The sequence below is a fragment of the Nelumbo lutea genome, chromosome 5 (assembly GCF_056320005.1).
Source record: "Nelumbo lutea isolate HS-2025 chromosome 5, American lotus-T2T, whole genome shotgun sequence".
NCBI classification, from domain to species: Eukaryota; Viridiplantae; Streptophyta; class Magnoliopsida; order Proteales; family Nelumbonaceae; genus Nelumbo; species Nelumbo lutea.
This window is the reverse complement of record NC_142688.1, coordinates 60636423-60652786: the sequence shown is the minus strand read 5'-3', so window position 1 is coordinate 60652786 and position 16364 is coordinate 60636423. Positions and strand designations below refer to the sequence as shown.

Genomic DNA, 16364 nt, shown 5'->3' with positions numbered 1-16364 from the left:
GGTGCAGGGGTATCAATAGGTGCAACAGGGTTTGGACTTACCTCTTGGTGTAGGTGAGGTGTGGTTAGGCTATGTGAGAGTGGTCTCCTTAAAGGACAAAGGAAGACTAGAAATAGGGAATCAACTAGGAGGTTAAGGCAAGAGGGAGTGATAAGACGACTGGTTAGGATGAACAAGGAATTCAATGTTTGAGTGAATCAATGGCCGAATGAATATCCTTCGCTAAAAGGAGCCAAAAGTGCTCGGTTCCTATTGGGAAAGAGAATATTAGATTTGTTGTCGGTCATTAAGGAGCACTACTAGGGTGTCGCCATGTGTCTTATGAGATCTCTCAAGGGTTGACTTTCCTTTCATGTGTGATCGATTATTTAACTCCGGTTCACATTGACCCGTAGTTTTGTAATGGTCTTGGGTTCATCGCAAGATTGCACACCTTTGAAATTCGTTGCAGAATCGCATGTATCTGAGGTTTGTCGCAAAGTTGCGCGCGTCCAAGGTTCATTGTAGAACCACACACATATAATATTCATCACAGGTTTTCATTAACTAAAATCTGTTTTGGCTCGTGTCGAGTACAAGTTCATCACGAAAGTGCGATGAGTTGTGTTCATCACAGGCGTTAGATGAGTTATTAGCTCATCACAGGCGTTCGCTGAGTTATAAGCTTGTTGCAGGCGTTCAATTTGGTATCTTTTGTACTTTGAAGGACTGAGTGAGCACTATGTGCCTACATTAACCCCTTGCTTATTTGTAAGTGGATTCTTATCGATAAGTATTTTGTCCTCAAAAGTTGGCAATGGTTGAATGTCTTTGTGCGTTGGGTCTGGATATTGACCCTATTTGGTAGTTTTCCTTCTTTGGATTTCATGTGGGTGAAAAGGAAGTTTATTTAGGTTATTTCAGCCTCCCTGCCTGTTGACAAACTAACTATTAATGACTTTGGGCAAGAGTTGGATGTTTGTTCTCGACTAGTTATCATCCATTATATAATTTAGCCCCCTGTCTTTTGATAATTTGCTTTTTGTCGATGGACAATTCTGCATCAGACTCGGAAGTTTCAGCCCCCCTGCCCAGTGACAGTAAGGAAATTATCAAAAGACAATCACAATGATGTTTAAGTGTGGGCCTTCAGCCCCCTGTGTGTGTTGTTTAATAGTGTAAGGCTTGGTGACTTATCGTATTCGGTTACCGTTGAAAAGACGGGGAAGATATTGGGTGCTAATGATGTGGCCGACATCATTAGTGCTTTCTTAACCATCGTATCTTATTAAATGTAGTCCGTTTGCGAGTGTGGCCCAGATATGATATTTAAGATGGTGGTTGTTGCCGTGACACTTTGTTTAAATTAATGCGCCATTTTGTCCGACCATTTAGAAGGTACACTTATAACTTTCTCTACCTTGCTTTTTTGTTAAGCGTCGACTGAAGGCCTGTACCCATGTTTGTTAATCTTCCCTGGAGCCGTTTGTCATTCCTGACAAGTGAGAGCTGTCTATAAAAGGATAGCAAGCCTCATTGACTCTCTACTTCGTCTTCTTGTTATCATCTCTCTATTCGCTTTTTTGTCTCTTCTTTGTTTGTCCTATAACCCTCTTTGCACTCCTTTTCTTGTTTCTCAATCGAGTTTTTGTCTGTCAATGATGGCTCCTCACCAGAAGAAGGCTGAGTGTTCCTTTTTCGATTTCGTTAGGGAGGTTGATACGATAGAGATGCTGTCGGAGTGCGAAGCAGCCATGGTGGCCGACGGTGGTAAGGGGTTTTGGCCTCCAATGCCGATGGCCAGGGGTGAGGGTGGTACATTCGATGCCGTTGACGGTTATGAACTATTGTGCCTCTATGGCCAGCCACTCCAGCCGGTCTCGTCCAAATGTCAGGAGTCTAGGACTGATAGCTCGAAGTCGCCCAATAGTTATACCGCCTGGGCACAATACATATTGGAGAATTTGATGTATTGCCGGATGCTGCAAGACTCTGGTTTTCTTCGGTTCGTGGATTGCTACACGGACCTTTTGGGTAGGGAGGGGGTGAAGTACGTCAAACCTCGTTTGGAGCACTGGTGTTATTGTACCCTCACATTTGTGTTTGGTGAATTTACTGTTCTTGTTGAAGATGTCGTCGCTTTACTGGCATTACCCATTGGTGGGTTAGTGTCTTCTTAGCATCTCCAACACCCTGAGTTTATTCCTGTTGATTTGAGGAAGATCTGTGATGAGCTTTTCGACGAGATTGCTGCATTTAAAGCTCAGGTAGATCAGTCAACTGCCTGGAAAAAGATGCCGTTGGAGGCGTGGTTGGAGTACTGGTTCAAGTCCCACGGCATGAGGGATGTGATGGTACGGGGGTGGATAGCCAGTGCCACCTTGCCATTTTCATTTTGTACGTTGCCTCCCGTTTCCTCTTCCCTGGGTTGCCTGATTACAAGTTGCGTGTGGTTTTGATTCCACTTGTTGTTATCGCGGCTAGCGGTCAACAGCTCCCCTTGGCTTCCATGTTCTTGGGCTACTTGTACGGGCAAATGGATGACACTGTCCAACAAATGATGGATCCGAGCTTAAGAGGCGAATCAGTTACATTTGTGCACCTTTCCTGTGATGTTATTGTGTAAGCGTTTTGATCTCAGCATCGCACCTCGTCCACTCTCCCCGATCCGTGTTTCCATCGAAACTATGGTAGGGGACAAGACTAAAGAGCGTGTGATCGATGCTTGCATGGGAAAGCACTGACTCCATGCCAGCAGGCATAAGCACTTCAAAATAAGTGAGATTGATTTGAAGCTATCCTCCCTTGAGTGATTTGTATGGAGGCCGTATTCCCAAGTTGTGTGCCACTCAATGTCTTTCTGCATCGGCACCCTAGTCCCTGAAGATGGAGACCAGCAGTGCACCGTGGGAATTGAGCACCCTGTTGCAGCCGTAGCGTGATTGATACTTTGGCCTGGTGTCATTGTGTACCTTAATCGCTATGGGGAAGCCCAATTGGCCGTTTACCATCCAAATAGGGTGCTCTGGAAATTTGGCTATGATGACATGGGTTCTCAGTTTCTGCAGTTCTCGGGGGAAGTCATCTTTTGGACTCGGCACCATGACTGGCATTTCCCAGGTGTGCACGACTCCCTATCGCAGGAATGCGAGGGCCCAGGGTTGCAAATCCCTCCACTTCGCCTATCTCTGTGCCTTATTTGGGGGCTTTCAGATGTTGATGTGATGAAACCCTTGTCGATGTCATGTGTTGGCTCCTCCTGAGGGTCATGCAACCAACCAAGGGGAGGGGCTAGTCAGCCCTCCTACAGGCTCGCCAAGGGTAATGGGTACCAAGCGTGAGGGGAAGTGACCCATTGTTGAGAATGGTGAGAGCAGCTGCCCTCTTGTGGTGAAGAGGCCTAGGACAGCGAGGGTGTCCCGCGCACTTGAGCCCCCTATGCCAACTGTGTCGCGTGCCCCTACCTCATTGTTGAGGAAGGTGAGAGCAGCTACCCTCCTATGGCGAAGAGGCCTAGGACAGCGAGGGTGTCCCGCGTACCTGAGCCCTCTATGCCAACTGTGCCGCATGCCCCTGCCTAAGACGCGGCTTCATCGCGAGCCAAGGAGTGTCAAGGTAAGCACTTGCCACCACAAGGCCAGGAAGAGGTTAGGCACGATCCTCCTGCCCTGACACTTGAGATGAACAACGCACCTGATACAGAATCGATGCAATTGGCAGTGGTCATACCTGCTGAGAAAGTCACTTCCGTCTGTCTCTCAAGTGGATGTGTGAAGAAGATGGATCCCCGTCCTCGGAGGAGGGGGCCTGAAAAGGTTGATTTGGTAAGAACTTATGTACTGATGTATTTGCATTGTTCTGATTGTGATTAGTTTTCTGCTCTCGTTACTAATCCACTTACAATCTTTTGTTCTGAAGTGCGTGGAGCCAGATGGAACTCAGCTTGGCATAGAGGGCCCAGAAGTCCCTTGCAAGGACAGTGTGGGTGAAAAGGTATATGTAATGTCTTTGTTTGTATTAGCTCTTGTATTGCGATTATCTTGTGTATTGATCGCCTGAAGTCTTGCTCATTGCAGGTCCCTTTTGATGTGAATCCTTCTACCGTACCAGTCTTGCCGACTATCAAGTGGTTGGTATGTGAATTACAATCATCGCAACCCCCCAATCAGGGCCAGGAGGTTACTGAAAGTGCCGGTGTTGATGGCGTTGCTCTAGTTGCCATCGCGCAGGAAGTTCCCACGGAGGTATTGAGGGATGCACATGCTGAACCAGTTCATGAGGTTGCAGCTACTCCGGAAGGTCCATCGATCAGCGGTGCACCTAAACCACCAGTCTATATGTCCTAGCAGACCAATGCTAAGGCACAGGAAACCACTACGGCTGAGGTGCTAATTGGGGCACCGCGTGAGACGATAATGCTAGAAGTTCATCGTGAGGAAGGGGTTACAATTGGTGACTATTGAGGCCGACATTCCCATTGACCCGGAGGTCCGGCCTGAGAGTGAAGCTACATGCTTCAAGGCGGTGTCACCGGTTGAGGCGTTGTCACATGACGAGGAGCTTAAGGAATATTGCACCAAGAATGACGTCGTTCCCTGGGTTATGACACCGTAGACCCTGTCTGTATCCAGGGTCTTTGCAAGCACAACATGTACTCCATGTCGAGCGCAGTTGCCAAGTTTGCCTTGATCAACATTCGGAGCGGTTGGCTGCCATCTGCTGACCTCCCCCAGTGATTGTAGGGACAACATTGAATACCATTGTGGCGATGATGGACTGCATCATGAATCAGCCCAGCAATGAGCTCTCATGGTTTGAATTTGCTCAATGGTGGAGGACCTGCGAGTCTTTTACTATTCTCGGTTTCAAGATGGAGCATATTGAAGAGTGATTCGTTCTACTGGCCCAGGAAGGCAGGTTTCAAGGGACCACAATCTATTTTTGATTGATCTCTAAAATATGTTTGCCTTCGCATAGAAGGCTACTGAGAAGTTGGAAGCCCTATTGGAAGGGTGTGGCTGTCAACGGAAGATAGTGTCCCAATATGAGGCAGAGGAAAAGGAATTGATGGACTTCGAGGCACGAAAGCAGGGCCTAGACGACATAGATAAAATGAGAAAAAGCTGGTCCGCCATGTAAACATCTATAATTTCTCATCCTGTAAATCACTGAAGCTTTTGTAATGACGAGAAAAGGATTTTATTTTGACTTATACTTGATGTTGTCTATATTGTCTAGCGACTTAAAGAACTATATCGTTACTGTTTCTTAGCATTGTCACACATGATACCCTTTAGTTTATGCTTGAACTCTCAGAAATTCAACCGTAAAAAATGTTAGCATGTAGTACATCATTTTGGAACTTAGGTATTATCAGTCATGAGAGAGTCATGGCAATAACATCTAGTAAGGCTCTATCACGCATCAAAGAGTTTTGAAACTTAAGGAAGTTCTGTGGTTTTGTTAGATACAACGTTCGTGTTGATAGTGAGCCATGTTCGCCCAAAATCGAAAGCATCAAATCCTTGAAACAAAACTTTATCGCATCACGTGCACCAGCAAAACAAATCACGTGTACCCCTTAGTTTGGAGATTCAGTGTAAGTGCCAAATGTTATTTTGAAAATAATAAGATCCAAACATTTAAAGTCGTGTATTTTGTGAACTTTATCACAAATGTATATCGGCATAAGTATACTGTACTTTAACGCAAATCGTTAAAGAAAAGGAACCAAGTGTTGTTCTGATATCTTTAATATCATCAAATTCGAAAGAATTATCTTGATAACATAATGTAAATAGTTGGATAAACGGCATGTTCATAGGAACCTTGTAGGAAAATGCGGTTTTGTTTTCCACGCAAGAGTCAAATGTCCCTTGAGAAAACAAGGCCCTTCAAGGGCGATATAGTTGTGGTTCAGTCATAATGTAGATAATTAGCATAAGTCAGAGTTTCATCACAACCATGTTTGGGAAGGCAACTAGCCCTGAGGGCTGATTAATTGTTTCTGTCCTGTTTTGTCATCGCTCCTAGGGTTGCCATGGCCTTTGCATGGAGCATGCAACATCTTAGAACTGGCCACAACATACTGGAACCGGCCAAGGAATGAATATGAGTTCACCTGGGGTTGCCAGCACATTCGCATGAAGCATGTGGCATTGTGGAACCAGCCAAGGAATAAGCATGAGTGGGCCTGGGGTTGCTAGGGCCTTCACATGGAGCATGCGGCATCGTGGAAATGGCCATGGCATCCTGGAACTGGCCAGGGAATGAATATGAGCGTGCCTAGGTTGCTAGGGGCTTCGCATGGAGCATGCGACATTGTGGAACCGGCCGTGGCATCCTGAAACTAGCCAAGGAATAAATGCATATATGTATATATGTATAGTTGTATATATGAGAAGCATAGTCAAGACTTAGCACACAAATTGCATCAAACAAAATATTCATTGACAAAGAATCATCACTTCATCGCATTTTCAGAATACATGAGTACAACAAAACTTTATCGTAAAAACTCAAAGTGCATCGCAAGACATAAGTCATTAGTATGTGCATCAGGAACTCATCGCATGTCATTTCCAGGCTAACTATGTGAGATGCAACATACAAGAACTTGTAAAATTTTCATTTAAAAGTGGATACAACATATTCAATATATTCATCGCCAAGAGAAATATATGTGACAGACATAGCACATCTTATACAATTCTATTCAAAATATGGCTTCAACCAGTAACCATTCACCATTTCATCTTCCTCCTCGGTGCATGCAGTTTTTAGAACATAATAGCTGAAGGGGTGAGCTTCTTGGATCGCATATAGTCCATCCCAAGTAGGAGCAAAATTTTCAATGGATTTTCCTTGCCTGTTGTGGAGTGCCATTTTAAGGACCTTGTCTCCTTTACATTTTCTAGGCTTCACTAGTTTGTTAAAGTTCGCAGCTAAGGCTTGTTTGTACTTGATTTGTCGTAATGCTCTTTCCCTGTCCTCGTCAACACATTCTAGCCTTTCGCAAAGCAGCTGATCCATGTCCTCTATTTTGAATCTTTTCCCCATTGTGAAAGCTATACGAGCGGGGACCATTTGTATCTCTGCTGGTAGCACCACTTCTTGATGATAAGCCCAGAGGATTTCTCATAATTTTTCTAACCAATCCTTCTGATTGTTAGCCACCATCTTGCTCAACATTCTCAGTAAAGTTTTGTTAGTAGCCTCTGCATGCCCATTTTCTTGTAGGTAATAGGTTGTAGATGTGCCCAGTCTTTCTCCGTGTTGTCCCAAAAGGTCTTGGACTTCCTGATTCTTAATGGACAAGCCATTGTGTATCAAAATCCTCATTGGAACTCTGAATCGATGAAATATATGTTGCTTGAGGAAGTTTGCTATATTTTCTGCATAGATCCTTCTTAAGGGTATAGCCTCCTTCCACTTAGTGAAATAGTCAGTGGCCACTATGATGAAGCAGTATCCCTAGGAAGGTGAATGGATTTTGCCTATCAAATATACCCCCCCCCCCCAGGTGTGGAAGGGCCAAGGTGTTATAACATGGTGGAGGTTATTGGCAGGTTGATGTATCCTCTCGGGTATTTTGATACACAATGGTGTTATAATAGGAAGTTCGATCTCTTCTAAGGGTTCTTCCACCGTATCGATGGAATCCCTCATATACTTGAGAGGTGCCCGTATTTCATTGCAATACTCTAAATTTTCTTTCCTTTTATTCTTGTTATCGCGAGTGAGTCTCAATATTTCCTGATTCCATCATTAGTTATGTATTTGGTGTGTTTTATCATCATACCTTTAACGTTTGTGGTACTTGTTCAGGTTGTGATGCATCTTTTTGTGAAGAGACTACTACGATGTCATTCGTAGATACGGTCTTATTAAGGAAAAGTTACAATTGTTAAAGCATGCAATTCGAAGATGATTGGGGATACGCTCATATGGCTAAAGCATATATATTTCAAAAACTGTTCAGTGATAGCAACTATAACTTGTGATAAGATTCTCTTCTCTAACATGATCAAAATATCAATAGATGAATTATAATCTATAAGATCATGCCTTAAGAATGACCCTCTTGGCTACCAATGGTTCACTGTCCTCGTAGTCCATGATGGTAGTGTAATAGCTTTTCCAGTCATTGTCGGTCATCCATACACATCTGGTGCTCTTCTTTCTTTCCAGCATTGCTGAGGGTTTGTTCCGCACAAGATTCAACAACTGTAGTCCCTCTACTTTGGTTATCCTTGTTCCCCCTTCATCAGCTAGCTCTGTGTAGTAGATCGCATCTTGCAGGTAAGCCTTTGACTTGTCAAAAGGGACCTTGGTTGTTAGAATTTTTATCATGCATCCATTGTGCTTGGACTTTATGCATTGATGGCACGTTGATGGAACTAGAGCTAGACTATGTATCAGTGGTCACCCCAATAGGGTATGGTAGGCGATCTTCCCCGAGATGAACTAGAACTCCTATATGATGGATAACGGCTTGATCGCTACCTGCAGCTCGATAGACCCCTCTGTGATGGATGCATTGCCATTAAAGTCAGCTACCTCCATAGCAAACCCTTAACTGTCTCCTTCTTTATATTCATCACTTTTAATATGTGGATAGAAATTAGGTTGACAGAGCTTCTGAGATCAACCACAGACCTTCTCATCTCAAAACACCCCACCCTTACAATAATGTACAAGGGTCGATTATGGTGGGGGTTAGTAGCCAGCATGTTGTCTAGTGTGAACTCTACACTGGTCCGATCAGGTCAGTAGGGTTCCAATGATCTCTTGAATGCTTCTACCAGCACTCTAATGGCCTGTCTCCTCATCGAGGTGTTTGCTCCTTGCTTACTGAAAAATTGTTGAAGCTCCAAGCTCTACCTATGCAAGGTTCCTTTTCTTGAAGTCATCCAATTTTACCTTTTGTATGAATAGCCCTCTTGGGGAAAAACAATCCATTAGGTAATGTTGTGGCGATTGGTGGAAGTTTCACCATCCTCCCCCGCGCCTGTCTTTCTCCGGGTCCACTCCCGGTGGTGGTGGCGGCAAGTTGATCACCTTGTTCTTGACTAACTTATTTAGGATCATTACTACCTCCTCCTTGGTGTAGGGAAAGGAGGAGGGATCGATAAGTTATTCTTCTTACACTGGGGGTTGTTTCGATAATAAGGCCCTTGTTTGGGCCCTCTGTTGTTGCGGGGCTTCTGATCGACTGCGTAGGCTTCATTCTTCCATACTACCCCAGCATCAACACGGATTGGGCCGAAGTGTTCTTGACCGTGTGCGCCGATCTCTTTGTGCACCTCCATAGTTGACTGAACGTGTCCACTTCCACATTTTTTTATGCCTATTATATTGGTAGGCTACATCCTGTGTACACATTGTTCAACGAAGCTCTTCTCTGCAGCATGGTCGTCGAAGATGGAGTGGGTCAACTTCTGAAATCGCAGGACATATGCTAGGAGATCTTCCCCTGCATGCTACTCTGTGTTCCGTAAGTCAGCCATTGTTAGATTCCTCTCCAAGGTGAACCACTTTGATAGGAATCTTTTGGCCAGTTCAGTCCATGAGTCAATGCTTTTGGTAGTGAGTTTGACGAACTAGGTATATGTCGGCCCTGCCAGAGACTTGGAGAACTCGCGAACCTTAAGACCCCCATCGAGAGCGAAGGATCCCAGGGCTTCCTCGATCTTACTTGTGTGTTCTTGTGGGCTTCCCTTCTACTTGTCGTACTACGACCACTATTGGGGAGGAGTGCTAATCTTGTGGTTTTAATCAATAGGAGTCATCCCACCATCCTTTGATGCTTTTCCACATCCTTTACCAATTCACCATATGAGTGTTAATCTTGTGGTTTTAATCAATAGGAGTATTATCCGGTTTAACTTCTAGTTTCCTAGTTTTCTATAGTAAGTTCAACACATACTTCCTCTAATGAATATTCCGTGTTTGGATCTTGCAATTTCAATCTTTAGAAAATACTTTATCTTACCTAGAACCTTAATTTCAAATTCCTACTATAATGACTTCTTTAGTTCATCAATCTCATTGAGATCATTCCTTGTAACCACAATATCATCCACATATACAATCAACATTGATATAACTGATCCTCTCCTCTTGGTAAAGAGTGTATGATCTGGTTGAGTCTGTGTATATGAAAAGCGAATTAATTTTCCTCTAAACATGTCAATCCATGCTCTAGGTGATTGCTTCAAGTCATATAAGGACTTTTGTAATTTGTACACCATCCTACCCACATCATCATAAAAGACAGATAGAAGTTCCATATACATTTCCTCCTGCAAATCACTAAAAAGGAGGGAATTTTGGACATCAGGTTGGAAGAGTGACTATGAATAAGTAGCCAATGACAAGAGTGTAATCTTTCCTGGATAGAGAGAGACGAGAGAGAAGAGAAGAGAGAGGAGAGGAGAAGAGAAGGGAGAGAGAGAGATTCGATTGGGAATAAAAAACTATAGCTGGCGGCACCCAGCTTATAATTTATATTAACTTAATATAAAGAATAAGAAAAATACAATTATGCCCCTAGCAGCACTCCCTACTAATAAAAAAGTAAGAAGGAAATAAAAGACACTAGCTGATAGCATCTTAGGCAAACAAAATGCTACCAACAATTGTAAAATAACAAAATAAACAACCCTCACAACACTCCCCTTCAAGTTGGGTGGAATATGTCTATCATGCCCAGCTTGTCACATAACTCGTGCCAAGAGTGGAAATCCTTTTGTGAGGACATCAACAAGTTGTTCCTTGCAGTTGACATATGGGATGCAAATTCCACTTTTTTTTTCCAATATTTCTCTTACGAAGTTTTTGTCTACTTCAATGTGCTTGGTCCTCTCATGTAGGATATGATTGCTGACTATGTTTATGGCTGCCTTGTTGTCATAGTAAAGCGGCATAGGATTATGAACATCAACTCCAAGCTCCCCAAGAAGGTTGTTTAGCCAAAGAACTTCAGCTACCCTATGTGCCATAGCTTTATACTCCACTTCAGCACTTGACCTTGCTACCACACTTTGTTTCTTGCTTTTCCAGGTCACTAGATTTCCTCCCACAGATGTATAATACCCACTTGTGGTCTTTCTGTCATCCACAACACCTGCCTAATCAGTATCTATAAAGACTTCCACCTTTAGGTGATTATGTTTACTGAATGGTAGACCTATCCCTGAATACGTTTTTAAGTATCTAAGGACTCTCTCTACTACCTCCATGTGTGGTTTCTTAGGAGAGTGCTTGAATTGGCTTAGGACCCAACTAAATATGCAATGACTGGACGGGTCATGGACAAATAAATCAACTTTTCCACTAACCTTTAGAACTATTTCACATCTTTCATAGGTTCACCATCACAATCACGCAATTTATGATCAACATCCATATGGGTATTTGCTGGCCTTGCGCCTAGGTTGCCTATGTCTTGTAACAGTTCAAAGGTGTACTTCCTTTGAGAAATGAAGATGCCTAAATCTTTAGAGGACCAAAATACTTTAGAGGACCTAAATCTTTCACTTCAATTTTAGATGCAAGGAATTGTTTGAACTTTTGTATTTCTGAACTCCAATTTTTTTTAATGATGATATCATCCACATACACTATCAATACAACAACATGTTCTCAACATTTCTTTACAAAGAGTGCGTGATCAGACTGGCATTGCTTGAATCCTACTTGCTAAACTGCCATATATAACTTATTGAACCAAGCCCTGGGAGATTGCTTTAAACCATAAAGAGACTTTCTCAGCTTGCACATCTTATTTTCACTTCCCCTGGCATAGAATCTAGGGGTTGAACCATGTACACCTCCTCCTCTAGGTCACCATTTAAAAAGACATTCTTTATGTCCAGTTGATGCAATTCCTAGTCAAGGTTAGCATCTAATGATAAAAGAACTCGAATTAACTTCATCTTAGCTACTGGAGCAAATCTCTAATCACAATCAACCCCGTACACTTGAGTGTACCCCTTGGCTACTAATCTTTCTTTGTACCTATCAATTGTCCCGTCCGCTCTGTGTTTAACTATAAACACCCACTTACACCCCACTGGGTCTTTCTCTTTTGGAAGATCCACCAATTCCCAAGTTTGATTTTTATGGAGGGCATTAATCTCCTCCTTCATAGCATTTGTCCATTCAGGATATTTTAAGGCCTTTACAACATTTTTGGGTACATGGATGCAATCAACTACAGATAGGAAGGCATGGTATGAGGGGAAAATGTGATCATAAGAGACATACTGGGTAACAGGGTGTTTGGTAGTGCATGATCTGACTCCCTTTCTTTGAGCAATAGGAATGTCAAGGTCATTCACAGTAGGTGCAGGGGTATCAATAGGTACAATAGGGTTTGGACTTACCTCTTGGTGTAGGTGAGGTGTGGTTAGGCTATGTGAGAGTGGTCTCCTTAAAGGACAAAGGAAGATTGGAAATAGGGAATCAATTGGGAGGTTAAGGCAAGAGGGAGTAATAAGACGACTGGTTAGGATGAACAGGGAATCCAATGTTTGAGTGAATCAATGGCTGAATGAATAACCTTTGTTAAAAGGAGGATCCTCATTTATAAGGAGGGATCCTGAGGTCCCAAAAGGAAGGAGCCAAAAGTGCTCGGTTCCTATTGGGAAAGAGAATATTAGATTTATTGTCGATCATTAAGGAGCACTACTAGGGTTTCACCATGTGTCTTATGAGATCTCTCAAGGGTTGATTTTCCTTTCACCTGAGGATCCTCATAATCCATGCGTACTACTTTCTTTCACATCCTACTTAACAAGACGTGGCGTTGGTTACGTCATCATATGGCGGGCATGTTCTTTCACTAACCTACATGGCACTTATCACACATGCAACTTAAAGTTTCATGTGTGATCGATTATTGAACTCCGGTTCACATCGACCCACGGTTCTATAATGGTCTTGGGTTCATCGCAAGATTGCACACCTCTGAAATTCGTTGCAGAATCGCATGTATCTGAGGTTTGTCACGAAGTCGCACGCGTCCAAGGTTCATCATTGAACCGCACACATATAATATTCATCGCAGGTTTTCATTAACTAAAATCTGTTTTGGCTCGTGTCGAGTACAAGTTCATCACGAAAGTGTGATGAATTGTATGTTCATTGCAGGTGTTAGATGAGTTATAAGCTCATCACAGGCGTTCGATGAGTTATAAGCTTGTTGCAGGCGTTCAATTTGGTATCTTTTGTACTTTGAAGGACTGAGTGAACACTATGTACCTACATTAACCCCCTTGCTTATCTGTAAGTGGATTCTTATTGATAAGCATTTTGTCCTCAGAAGTTGGCAATGGTTGAATGTCTTTGTGCGTTGGGTCTAGATATTGACCCTATTTGGTAGTTTTCCTTATTTGGATCTTGTGTGGGTGAAAAGAAAGTTTATTTAGGTTCTGTCAGCCCCCACCTGTTGACAAACTGGGAGTCATTCAATCAAGCAGTCACGTGTTTGGCTGTTAATGACTTTGAGCAAGAGTTGGATGTTTGTTCTTGATTAGTTCTCATCCATTATATAATTTAGCCCCCTGTATTTTGATAATTTGCTTTTTGTCGATGGGCAATTCTGCATCGGACTTGCGAGTTTCAGCCCCCCTACCCATTGACAGGAAGGAAATTATCAATAGACAATCACAATGATGTTTAACTGTGGGCCTTCAGCCCCCCCTGTGTGTCAAAATAGTGTTTGTTTTGGATACACAGTGTTGTTTAATAGTGTAAAGCTCGGTGACTTATCCTATTTGGTTATCGTTGAAAAGACGAGGAAGATATTGGGTGCTAAGGATGTGGTAGACATCATTAGCACTTTCTTAACCATCGTATCTTATTAAATGTAGTCCATTTGTGAGTGTGGCCTGGATATGATATTTGATATTTAAAATGGCGGTTGCTGCCATGGCACTTTGTTTAAATTAATGCACCATTTTGCACTGCCTTTTAGAGGGTATACTTGTAAATTTCTCTACCTTGCTTTTTCGTTAATTGTCAGCTGAAGGCCTGTACCCATGTTTGTTCATCTTCCTTGGAACCGTTTTTCATTCCTGACAAGTGAGAGCTGTCTATAAAAGGATAGCAAGCCTCATTGACTCTACTTGACCTTCTTGTTATCATCTCTCTATTCGCTTTCTATCTCTTCTTTGTTTGTCCTACAACCCTCTTTGCACTACTTTTCTTGTTTCTCAACGGAGTTTTTGTTTGTCCATGATGGCTCCTCACTAGAAGAAGGCTGAGTGTTTCTTTTCTGATTTCGTTAGGGAGGTTGATACGATAGAGATGCTATCGAAGCGGGAAGCAGCCATGGTGGCTGACGGTGGTATGGGGTTTTGGCCTCCAATGCCAGTGGCCTGGGGTGAGGGTGGCACATTCGATGCCATTGATGGTTCTGAACTATTGTGCCTCTATGGCCTGCCAGACCGGTCGGTCTCGTCCAAATGTCAGGAGTGTAGGACTGATAGCTCGAAGTCGCCCAATAGCTATACGCCTGGGCACAATACATATTGGAGAATCTGATGTATTGTCGGATGCTGCAAGACTCTGGTTTTCTTCGGTTCATGGATTGCTACACGGACCTTTCGGGTAGGGAGGGGGTGAAGTATGTCAAACCTCGTTTGGAGCACTTGTGTTACTGTACCCTCACATTCGTGGGTGCATTTGGTGAATTTACCGTCATGGTTGAAGATGTCGTCACTTTACTAGCGTTACCCATTGGTGGGTCAATGTTTGCTTAGCATCTCCAACTCCTTGAGTTTATTCCTGCTGATTTGAGGAAGATCTATGAGGAGCTTTTCGACGAGATTGTTGTGTTTAAAGCTCAGGTAGATCAGTCAACTACCCGGGAAAAGATGCCATTGGAGGCGTGGTTGGAGTACTTGTTCGAGTACCACGGCATGTGGGATGTGATGGTGCGGGGGTGGATAGCCAGTGCCACCTCGCCATTTTCATTTTGTACGTTGCCTCCCATTTCCTCTACTCGGGGTTGCCTGATTACAAGTTGCGTGTGGTTTTGGTTCCACTTGTTGTTCTTGCGGCTAGCGGTCAACAACTCCCCTTGGCTTCCATGTTCTTGGGCTACTTGTACGAGCAAATGGATGACACTATCCAACAAATGATGGATCCGAGCTGCAAGATGCGAATCGGTTACATCTGTGCACCTTTCCTGTGAATGTTATTGTGTGAGCATTTTGACCTCAGCATCGCACCTCGTCCACTCTCCCCGATCCACGTTTCCATCGAAACTATGGTAGGGACAGCACTGAATACCATTGTGGTGATGATGGACTGCATCATGAATCAGCCCAGCAATGAGCTCTCATGGTTTGAATTTGCTCAATGGTGGAGGACTTGCGATTCTTTTACTATTCTCGGTTTCAAGATGGAGCATATTGAAGAGTGATTCGTTCTACTGGCCCATACATTCTGGAAGGCAGGTTTCAAGGGACCGCAATCTATTTTCAGTTGGTCTCTAAACGATGTTCACCTTCGCCTTAAGGTAGTTAAAGCTAGCCTTTCGAAGGCTACTGAGAAGTTAGAAGCCCTATTGGAAGAGTGTGGCCGTCAACGGAAGATAGTGTCCCAATACGAGGTGGAGGAAAAGGAATTGATGGACTTTGAGGCACAAAAGTAGGGCCTAGATGACATAGATAAAATGAGAAAAAGCTGGTTCACCATGTAAACATATATAATTTCTCATCTTGTAAATCACTGAAAGTACTATATCATTGCTATTTCTTAGTCTACTTGGTGTTGTCTATATTGTCTAGCGACTTAAAGAACTATATCATTGCTATTTCTTAGTCGGTCTTATCGCAACGTTAGTAGGTTATTAGACTTTGCACATTCCTTTTTTACCGTAGCATTGTCACACATGATACCCTTTAGTTTATGCTTGAACTCTCAGAAATTCAACCCTAAAAAATGTTTGCATTGTCACACATCATTTTGGAACTTTGGTGTTATCAGTCATGAGAGAGTCATCACAATAGCTTCTAGTAAGGCTCTATCATGCATCAAAGAGTTTTGAAACTTAAGGAAGTTTTGTGGTTTTCTTATATTCGACATTCGTGTTGATAGCGAGCCATGTTTGCCCAAAATCAAAAGCATAAAATCCTTAACACAAAACATTATCGCATCACGTGCACCAGCAAAACAAATCATGTGTACCCCTTAGTTTGGAGATTCAATGTAAGTAACAAATGTTATTGAAAATAATAAGATTCAAACATTTAAAGTCGTGTATTTTGCGAACTTTATCACAAGCGAATATCGGCGTAAGTATACTATACTCTAACGCACATCGTTAAAGAAATGGAATCATGTGTTGTTCTGTTATCTTTAATATCATCAAA

General features: G+C 43.0%; 1 protein-coding gene across 1 annotated transcript; it reads left to right on the top strand.

Annotated features, from left to right (window-relative positions):
- The first annotated feature begins 2422 nt into the window (after nucleotides 1–2422).
- On the top strand, nucleotides 2423–5245 carry LOC148852668 (uncharacterized). Its single transcript, XM_088947087.1, has 3 exons — nucleotides 2423–3803; nucleotides 3898–3972; nucleotides 4056–5245. Exons 1-3 carry the CDS (start codon nucleotides 3660–3662, stop codon nucleotides 4323–4325), a joined length of 489 nt encoding a protein of 162 aa, XP_088803213.1. The 5' UTR covers nucleotides 2423–3659; the 3' UTR covers nucleotides 4326–5245.
- The last annotated feature ends 11119 nt before the right edge of the window (nucleotides 5246–16364 follow it).

What these genes read in the sequence shown, in the direction of transcription:
- LOC148852668 (XM_088947087.1), top strand. Translation starts at nt 3,660, where the DNA reads ATGAACAACGCACCTGATACAGAATCGATGCAATTGGCAGTGGTCATA. An exon ending in GGCCTGAAAAGGTTGATTTG is followed by an intron (nt 3,804 to 3,897) that starts GTAAGAACTTAT and finishes TTTGTTCTGAAG; the next exon opens with TGCGTGGAGCCAGATGGAAC. An exon ending in AGGACAGTGTGGGTGAAAAG is followed by an intron (nt 3,973 to 4,055) that starts GTATATGTAATG and finishes TGCTCATTGCAG; the next exon opens with GTCCCTTTTGATGTGAATCC.